The sequence below is a fragment of the Plectropomus leopardus genome, chromosome 10, assembly GCF_026936395.1.
Source record: "Plectropomus leopardus strain MGB_pleo_1.0 chromosome 10, ASM2693639v1, whole genome shotgun sequence".
NCBI classification, from domain to species: Eukaryota; Metazoa; Chordata; class Actinopteri; order Perciformes; family Serranidae; genus Plectropomus; species Plectropomus leopardus.
The window spans coordinates 34,828,717-34,839,248 of NC_142185.1; the positions used below are offsets into that span (position 1 = coordinate 34,828,717).

The window sequence follows — 10,532 nt, forward strand, 5'->3', positions numbered from 1 at the left end:
CACACTCGTACAGAGAAGTGTGTACAAAAGCTTATTCAGATTAGTTACATATTTAAGGGGATCTTTGTGTTTGCGGCATTGGTTATATATTTGAGTGGACAATGGTTACAAAAACTAATGTAAATTAAAATGATTGAGTCTTCGGCTAAAAAAAAAGATGATAAAAGTCCGTCTATATTAGTAAATTTAGCCTAAACTGAAGGATGTGAAATCACTGACGGGACAGTTTCGGGACGACGACACGGAAGTTAGTTTATGATTCAACAGTTAAGCGGCGAGTTAAGGGAAAAGCGTTTTACACCAATTAATGTCTGAAAAGTCTTTGAAACTCGCCAGATATTTGAAAGAAAAAAACATCACTTGAATTTTTTGAAGATTTATTTTAAAAATAATATATTTTTGCCCCAAAAAGATGAGGGGAAAAAAACGTAAATATCTTTTTAAGAAAAATAGAATTACAAAATTTCTTCAAGAAAATCACTAAAACCTTTTTTTTCCAAAATCACCAAATTAAAAAAAATATTTATATATACTTATATGTGTGTGTGTGTGTGTGTGTGTGTGTGTGTGTAAATATATATCAAGCTGCTTACAAAAAGTCGTGGAAATGGAGTAAAATATTATGGAAAGATTATGAAAAAGAAGAAGCTACGAATCGAAAGCTAACTTCAGTTTCCAAAACCCATTCAAATTATTCACATATTAAGGGAACATTTGTGATTACGGCATTATTTTTGTTTTTGAGTATATTTTTATTCCACATTTTCATGTGTAGCAAAATGATTCTGCATTCGGCTGACAGAAAAGACGATAAATGTGTGTGAACATTAGTAAATTTAGCTAAAACTGCAGATTGTGGAGTCACTGAGGGGACCGTTGGTGAATGCGGTTTACAGGTTTGACAATGCGGCACTCAGTGCGCGTGCGCCGCTCTAACAGGAAGTGTTAACATTTTCTTTAACCAGCTGATATAGCCAAATTGTCAACAGTCAAAGCTGCGATACGTGCGCCGCTGAAACGACAGTAAACACGGTAAAATATTTTCCTGTTTCCCTCTCAGTAGCTGCGTGTTACTCAGACGTGCAGGTGGTGTTCGTGTTTTTAATTCGGCGTCGAAATCTAAATTCAGTTTTGTCTCGTCCGACCTGAGCGGTGTCCCGTTAGCACATAACGCCAGATAAGCAGCGAGGCTGCTGATCTGATAACATTTACTGAGGGAGTAACCTCAGCGCTAACAGCGCCACAGTGCAGAAACGTTACACTCTTCACATTCATCAGAAGAGGGTTAAATAATGTGTCGGTTTGCGGCAGTGATGGAGGATCAGGGGTCTGCGAGGTGGGCACTTAGAGGCGCAGCATCCCTGATCCAGATCCAGTTTCACTGCATGAAAATGTGACACAGCGAGCAGCGGCTCTTACATTCAGAGACAGCCGTGAATCAGTGAGCACAGAGCGGACAGACAGGCTGCTACATGCTGAGCAATGCAGCTGCAATGCAAACCTGTCAAGGAAATCTCAACCTTTCATAACAAAAGTCTATCTCTCTTTATATAGTTTTACTTTTTAGGGGCGTTTGAGGCATAAATAAAGTGTCTGTGCGGTAAGATGTAAACTCAGCACTTTTAGGACTGGCAAGGGACTGTTGGTTAATTATCAGAGGAGTGGGGTGGCTGGGGTTGACTTTTTTTGTTGGTAATGGTTTTTTGTGATTTTTTTCCAGCATTTTTATTTAAAAAATGTGAAAATAATGTATTTGTTTAATGTTTCTTAACTAAAATATCTTATAGAAAAAAAACACCAAAATCCTTTCTTTCAAAATCGCCAAATTTTAAAAAAATATTTAAAGAGAAAATATCACAAAATTTTTTGAATGGATAATATTTTCAGACAGCCGTGAATCAGTGAGCACAGAGCGGACAGACAGGCTGCTACATGCTGAGCAATGCAGCTGCAATGCAAACTTGTTAAGGAAATCTCAACCTTTCATAACAAAAGTCTTTTTTTCACTTTCTGGGGGCACTTAAGAAATAAATAAAGTGTCTGTGTGTCAAAATCTAAACCGCAAACTTTCAGGACTGGCAAGGGACTGTTGGTTAATTATCAGAGGAGCGGGGCGGCTGGGGTTTGACTCTCTTTTTTTTAATTTTGACACTCAGTGAAGCTACAAATCTTACCCTTAGAAATTCAAAAGTTGAAGATGAAATCTTGGAGTTGACAAAAGCCCAGTTTTTCACCTTAGTTGTGCATACTGGTTAGTTCATGCATATAGTTTGTTTTTTGGCCAAATTTTAAATAAGACAAAATCTTTGTGCTCATGTTTGGTTAGGTTGTTTTTTTTCTGACGGAAGAATTTTTCACAAAATATGTGTTTAAGGTTCGTCAGATATTTGAAAATAATAATCACATAATTTAGGTTTTAACAATTTCTGGCTATGGTAAGTGGTGTCATTTGAGGTATTTTTTAAAGAAACATCTTTTCTGGCATATTAAAAAAAAAAAAAAAAAAAAAAAAATGAAAAGACCGAAATTTCCCTAAGAAAAAAAACCATTTCCCCCCCAAATTGTCTGAAAAATAAAAAGATTTGCCCAAAAAATGTAAGAAAGAAAAATCCATCAATGGCAATATTAAAAAAAAAAAACTTTAAAAACTGGCAGTAAAGTAAATACAAAATACAACCATTTATATCGGAGCGAAAATAAACAAAAAAAGCCCATCGCTAGTGCGTACAAATTATTTGATAAGCTGTCCCCTTTTTGCACCCCCCTCCCCTCTCATAAATAACTAACAGTTCCTAAGTGCAAAGCAATTTAATTGCAATATAAACCTGTGATTTGCGATTCCTTGGACTCCTGTCAGACCTCCGCTCTTTGTAAAACTGTAATCTTTAGATTTTCAGGATGCGCTGGAGGAGGCGTGTGTTGCCTTGAGGGAGAAACAAAGGTGTGCATGAGGTAATGCATGATGTAATCCTGCACCAAAACCTTTCATTCCTTCATTCAGACAAAAAAACGAGGAGCGCAGAGAGGTCAAGACACCATCGGCGACACTTGACCACACTCTGGACAGCAGAGCGAGCGACTGACACCCCAGAGACCCCGATCTCCACCCCAGGGAGGAGGCCCAGCCCACCTGCTGCTCCTACGCGGGCCGGTATGAGCTCCAGAGGGAGTGGAGGCCGCTCCAACGGCACACTACCACAGACCAAGATCTGCCAGTTCAAACTGGTGCTGCTGGGCGACATGGCTGTGGGCAAGTCCAGCCTGGTGCTGCGTTTCGTCAAGGGACAGTTCGATGAGTTCCAGGAGACAACTATAGGAGGTGAATGAAGAGGGGAGGAAGGTTTTAACGAAACCTTTTTGTGTTTTTTTGTTCATTATGCTCATTGAATTTAACAACACTTGGTGGGAAGTTAAAGGGTAACTTTGGTATTTTCCAACCTGGATCCTGTTTTCTCACGTTTTTGTGTCCGTGTGACTAATGGGAACAACCATTTAAGACATCGGTCCAGTATTGAGCGAGACCGTCTCAGCAAAACCGGATGCAGTGTAATCCCTGCAGGCAATGGAGCTCCATCGATGTACGACCACTCAAAGTTTTTGTTTTCGTCACTGTCAGGCTCAGATTATCCCAAATGTCTGACAACATTATTCCTACAGAGATAAACCTTTTTGTTCAACTGCTCCGAAATCGCCACCGCCAAACACACCAGACTCCATTTAAATTAAGTTATTTTACCGTGAATATAACCAGCACATTTTCTCATCAAACTGGGTGAATTAAGGTTTAACTGAAACCAAACTGAGATAGTTTAGTGGGTTTTATTTTGTTTCTGTTGACTTTGAATGTAGTTTTTTTTCTAACCTGTCATTTCTCTCCGTCGGGTCCAGCTGCGTTCCTGGCTCAGTCGGTGTGTTTAGACGACACCACGGTGAAGTTTGAGATCTGGGACACCGCGGGTCAGGAGCGATACCACAGCCTGGCGCCAATGTACTACCGCGGCGCTCAGGCCGCCATCGTTGTCTTTGACATCACCAAGCCGGTACGGTAAAATTCGTTACTCTGAACCCTACGAAACCAAGAGCGACAACAGGTTTCTCCAGACGCCTTTCACACACATTTCAACCTTTGAAACTGGAGAAAACTGGTTTGATTTCTTTTGAAATCACAGCTGAAATGAACTAATTGGCAGGAGATGTCCTACAAAGTCCATGAAATTAGGAAAATGTGACAAGAAAATGGCCCTGAAAACTAGATTTAAGAGCGAGAGAAAATAATTATTAGAAGTTTAATGCCAAAAAAAGCAAAAAATGTCAGGAACACTATATTTATAACAACTATTACTATAATAATGATTAACTGTATTATCTATATGTTTATTTAGATATTTTAACCGTATTTATTTAGTGGAAAGTTTCAGGCACTTTTCTTCTGACTCATTTGTAACTTTTTTTTTTTAACGAAATCAAGCCAATTTGCTCAGGTTTGAAAGGGTTAAATGCTGGAGATATTATTTTTACTAAACTGTAAAATACATTTACATCAGAACATGAAATAAAAACATCCCAAAAAACTGAAAAAGTGACAAGAAAAGGATCTTAAAATTAGTTTTACAAGAGATAGATTTTAGGAAATGAATAATATATATATATTTACTTTTAAAGTAAAATGTCCAGGAAGAACTGTTTTATCTATATATTTGAATGTTTTTTGTGGTTTTTTTTCAACTTGATTTCCCCCCCTTTTTTTTGCTAAATTTAATGTGATTTTCTTGTAACTCGTGACTTTTATCTTCGTTAGATAAATGACCAAATATTCACTTTTCTTTTACAAAATATAAACACAAACGGCACTTCAAAATAAAAGCTCTGTGCTGGAAATTCACTATAATTCAAAATAAACCCACTAATTCTGAACCAGCTCTTAGTGATATTACGGAGAAAAATCATATATGGACGTGTCTTTCAAGCACAGCTTTTCTTATTTTTGACTTGTGTTCACACGTGTGTTGGTGGCATGTCTGACCTTTGACCCTGGTTCTGTGTTTGTGCAGGAGACTTTTGAGCGAGCCAAGGCCTGGGTGAAGGAGCTGCAGAGGCAGGCCAGTCCCAACATCGTTATTGCTCTGGCCGGGAACAAGGCCGACCTGGCAGAGAGGAGACTAGTAGAGTATGAGGTAAGGCGTGTTTTCGTGGCGACGGCGGCGGAGCAGGCGGAGATGTTGACATGCAAACAGCTGATTAAAACCCTCAGAGCTCCACTTTAATATGACACCAACTCACAAAGTCTTATCAAAATCAAGCTTTGAATCAATATTTTACATTGTTTTCTACTTTCATTGAGGTTTTTTTTGTAACCAACATCAGTCCTATTTATAAAAATCAAATGTTAATTTTAAGAATTTTAACCCTTTAAAAGCCAGTATTGTATTCATTCATTCAGTTTTTGTCATTATGCCATTGTGTTTGGGATGAGGACAGTCTGGGATATGTCGGTGATCAGCAGCTACATTGACTGTGACAGGTCACCTAGTGGAAATAGCATGTATTTCCTCCATATGCCAAATATGGTCAAAATGACCTCGTCAGGTGGAAAATAGTCAAAATGACAAATTCAGAGTCAAAAGCCCAGAATGACACCCAGAAATGTCAGTTTGAATGGGTTTCAATGGAGCATTTTTTGACCTTAACAGTCTGAATGTAAATATTTAGTGTCCACAGTGTATTTTAGATTTATTGTAGCTGCAAATTCACTGATTAAACAAAATCTTGCCAAAATGTATTCTGCATGAACACAGACAAAATTATCGAAAAATGAAGAATGAAAAACACTCCCTAACTATTGTTACTGTTATTATTATTATTAGGACGTGTTAATCATATTGTTGTGAACACATTAAACCTCTTTTGCTGCGCAGGTCGTACAGTGACTCTGTGACTCAGCGGCTGCCTGACGGTATAAAACATAAAGCTTATTTGTTGCAGCGGCTGCACGTCACAGCTCAGAGACTCGAGTCGTGCTCTGCTGAGTGCCTGCTATTTGTAGATAAGAAACATTTTAGTACTTGTCAGCTTGAGCCTTTTTCTTTTTAGTGGTTGTCAAATTACTGCTGATGTTGTATTCGTTTGTGTGGAAAAGGAAGCGCAGACGTACGCTGAAGACACTGGCCTGCTCTTTATGGAGACCTCCGCCAAGACGGCCATGAACGTCAATGAGCTCTTCCTGGCCATTGGTGAGTGTCCTGCCATTTAAACAAAGAGATTTTTATTTCAGAAGGAGTTTTCATCCCAGCATTAGAGACTAAATATTTGTTCAGGGATGTGTGTCAATTTTTTTGTCATTTTTGTAAATTAAACAAAATTTGGTGGGAAGTTAAAGGGTACCTTTGGTATTTTTTCATCCTGGATCCTATTTTCGTATGTTTTGTCTGTGTGACTAATAGGAACAACAGTTTTTGAAGTTGGTCCAGTACTACGTGAGAAGTTACTAGTTATTTTAAAATTTTACAGTGCAACATCAGAAAAATCCTATTAAAATCCTATTTCTGATGTCATTTTAATACCAATTAAGGCCTTATTTTTAGATTAAGAAATCAATGCCTTTTAAGACTTTAAGGATCTCTTGATTGGTTAGTTTGATAAAAACTATCTAAGGTCGATATTTCAACCCATTTCACTTTGTTTTCTGATTGTAGCAAAAAAGATGCCAAAAACAGACACCCAAAACCCGACACATGCAGCGCGACATCGGGGAGTCAACCTCCAGGACCCAGACGCCCACTCCACTCGAGCCTGCTGCGGCGGGAACTAGACCTCCACACCTCCCACCAGTATCCCAGCATCCACACCACCACAGCCCTTCAACCATCCCGTCTCCTTCAACCAACCAACAGCGGCGGGCCTGACGCGGGGAAACCCGGCGCCCACCCACCCCCTCACCCTCCACCCATCCTCCTGTCAGAGCAGACGGAAATTCAGAGACAGAAAATCAGAGGAAAGGAAGAGCGAGCGGAGATCGCGTTGTCACGTCAACAATTGTGCGTTTGGAAAAGTACGAGCGGAGCGTGAGATCGAGAGGAGGAAAATAAAGAATGTGGAAGACCGCGGCGAGCCTGTTGTAGTATTTAGCACTAATTGTGAACTTTCTTTTTTTTTCATTCTTGCCTTGCATCGTTTCAGTCACAGACCTGATTGCGTAAAAATGCACAAAACGAGCAGCACACGCTGGCGAGTGGCCAAGAGAGGAAAGGGGGAAAAAAAGGTGAAGACATAAAACAAAGAAGCCAAATTATTAGTCTGTGACTGCTTTCCTCTCCTGTCAGAGGCTGCGCCCGGCTTGCTTTGCGTCCTCCTAGTCCTGAATCAAACCAATCCTGCTGTGAATAACGCCACGTATCGTACTCCCGGAATGATCCCATGGTTTGTGATCCCTCCCTGTCCTGCCTGACCTCCCCTGGTGTCTCTGCGCTGTCCAGGCGCACATTACATGGCACAGTTTGACCAGCGTTGTACGTATTTATTGTCCGGTGTTTCGACTGCTCACGGTCCTCCTCTGTCCTCTGTCCAGATTATGTGAAGAAGGCATTTAAACTTTACATGACGGTTGATTTTTACATCGTGTGTCTTTGATGAATTTGGGCCGCTGAACACTTTAAAATAACTTTTAAATAAAGTGGAAAAATTTGTTGGGCAAATTAAATTTATACTAGAAATCAACTTAAAAGGTGTGTTCAAAATTCTGGTAAAAGTACACAACATTTTAAATTTCCTTTTAAATAATGTGAAATAAAAGTAATCAACATAAAAATGTGTGTTCATAAATATGGCAATTAAACACTTAATTAGCATAATTATGCACACAAGTTTTTTTAGTTTATAACCCACTGAAGTTCATTTATTCCAACCAAGTTTTCCAGATTTCCAAAAAGAAATTCTAAAGTGTTATGTGCTTAATCACCATATTTCTGAACAAAAATATTATATATATTTAAAAGGAATTTTAAAGTTTTAAGGAAAGTTTGCTCTAGTGCTGTGTTCCTAAAATATTTTGGGTGTTGATTCCTTGCTTGAGTGCTGAACAGAAAAAACGTGAAGCGACAGAGTAGCTCCGAACAGCAACAATATCGACCGAATCTGTGTGTATGTAGCCAACATGACATTAAAGGGAAATTTTAGTATTTCTGAACCTGGACCCAGTTTTTCCATGTTTTTGTGCCTCAGTGACGAATGAAAACAATTTTCAAAATTGGTCCAGTATTGAGCGAGACCTCTGCAGCGCCTGAAATCCCTTCTGGCAATTATGCAATGTCGATATAAATTTCTTTACCCTTCAAAACTTCAACAGATTGATTTCTTTCAAAAACATGTGAAGAAGACCTCGAGCAAATCAACGAGAAATTACCCCCCAAAAAATCATAAAAAGTTACAAGAAGGTTATCTATCAAAAACACTCAAAACAAAACAAAAAACAAGGAAATGGCCCGAGAAAAGCGCCTTAAAAATTACAATAATTCTGTAACAAAATTTTAAAAAGTGAATTATGATAATTATAATTGTAGCTTTTTGGACATTTTTCCCCTTGCCTTTTTCAAAAATATTTGAAAATTGCCTTTTTTTTGTTTTTGAAAGAAATCAAAACCAATTCGCTCAGTTTTCAGAGTTTTAACTACTTCTGAAAGGTTATTTCAGCACAAAAAAGTGATGTCGATCTAGGGTTTCAAAGGGTTAAAAGTGCCCTTTTTTGCTACTGAAGGGCTCAGATTGTTGTGTTTGATAACGTTACAGAAAAGATCCTACAGAGATATGAAACCGATTTCGTTGCCTTTTGCTCGTCTGTTTTTTGTTGTGAGAGGTGACTTGCTGTAGAAAAGCACAGAAAAATACAGTCCAGGTTAAAAAATAATATAAGTGTCCCTTTAATATTGTTATGTAAAAGCAGATTCATGTGGACTAATTCCATGTCTCTAGCAGAGGACGCGTCCCTCAAACCTACAGAAAGACGTATTGCATCAGATACAAGACTTACAAAGTACTGAATAAAAAAGCTTAATCTCATTGTCCAATATTACAGCGAGCGATGGGGCCAATATTCAATTCATGGTTTTGTCCAGATGAAATTTTTGGCGTCGGATAAATAATAAATTGGGGACAGAATGAAAGAAAGGAGGAGAAGATGTGAGATTTTTAAAAAACCGTACGATGTCCTGTGGGAGAAAATCTGCCCGTCTCGTGTCTGACATGTCCCTCGTCTGTCCTGTCCTTCTGCTAAACTGTTGGTAAACATGAAATCACAGTGAGAGGTTTTTCTCGTTGATTTAACTCGATACGATGCTCTTAAATCGGAGTCGTGTGCTTGGTTGCTGTCCAAAGCTTGGCTGAAGAAAAACGAGGAAGCGAATTGATGAAAACACACACAAAAAAAAACAAAACAGAAGTGCCTATTCCCAGTTTTCTTTTTTTTTCCGTGAATCATGTTTGAGGCTTTCTATACGTGTGTGCTTGCTGCTTCGTAGGCAAAGTGCAGAAATCTCATCTCCCCGACATCGGCTTGTACGATAAACCAATAACTCGGCACCCCGTCATCAGGCGATACTGTATTGGCTCTTTGTATGGATGTAAAGAGATCTTGTTGAATACACTGTATGTTATATATTATTGTCTTAATTTTAAATGAAAGTGTATGTTGATTTTAGCAGAGCACACTTGTGAACCTGGAATGGATCGTGGCTAAAAAAAAACAAAACAAAAAAAGGGACTCTAATCAGTGTGATAAATCTGATTTAAACAAATATTTGTGTGAAGGAAAAATCTTGCGTTGCGCTTCATTGTTTTGGATTCACACTGAGGCTTGTTCGAAATGCATTTTGATCAAAATACGGTAAACTAATTAAGGATCTCAAAATCAGATGAGCATTTGAAGAATGAGGCTATTTTCAAATCAAATAAAGCTGAAATGGTTTGTTCCTCCCACGACACATTAAACACATCGAACAGCATCGGACAGCATTCACTTTATCATCCTTCAGTGATCACAAGTAGGTTCAGTGTTCTGTGCAATTAAAACTTGATTTTTTTTCCATCAGCACCTTGAGTATGTAAAGTGTTCAATAAAGCTGTGAATGGCGCTTTGAGTGCAGAATGATGACTGCTTTTCTTTCACTCGCCTCGATTAAAAAAAAAAAGAACAACTTGATTTTACTGGTCTGGATAAATATGAGAAAAAGAGCATGGAAAATAATAAATAATAATAAAGAAAAATATTTGGGTTTCCAGACACTATCTGTTTTCTAAGACATAAAAATCAGAACTTCTAAAAATAAATTGATCATACAAGCAGATTGTTTTCATGATGTTTTGGGGGGACAGCCATCGCAGCTAAAATAGTTACGCTGCGTGAAAAAGTCTGGGGCAGAGCGAGCTAGAAAAATTGCATGCAATTAGGGATAATAAAAATTAACATTTAACTGAACATGAGAAATTTAATCGATTAACTGGCAGGCTTTGCAGTGCTGTCAAAAGTATAATCAAAGTGTTAC

At 38.4% G+C, this 10,532-nt stretch overlaps 1 protein-coding gene across 1 annotated transcript; it reads left to right on the top strand.

Moving 5' to 3' along the window:
• Positions 1 to 903: 903 nt before the first annotated feature.
• On the top strand, positions 904 to 10,135 carry rab5b (RAB5B, member RAS oncogene family). The gene is made up of 6 exons (XM_042495188.2): positions 904 to 1,032; positions 3,002 to 3,319; positions 3,889 to 4,040; positions 5,052 to 5,174; positions 6,137 to 6,230; positions 6,693 to 10,135. Exons 2-6 carry the CDS (start codon positions 3,154 to 3,156, stop codon positions 6,806 to 6,808), a joined length of 651 nt encoding a protein of 216 aa, XP_042351122.2. The 5' UTR covers positions 904 to 1,032; positions 3,002 to 3,153; the 3' UTR covers positions 6,809 to 10,135.
• The last annotated feature ends 397 nt before the right edge of the window (positions 10,136 to 10,532 follow it).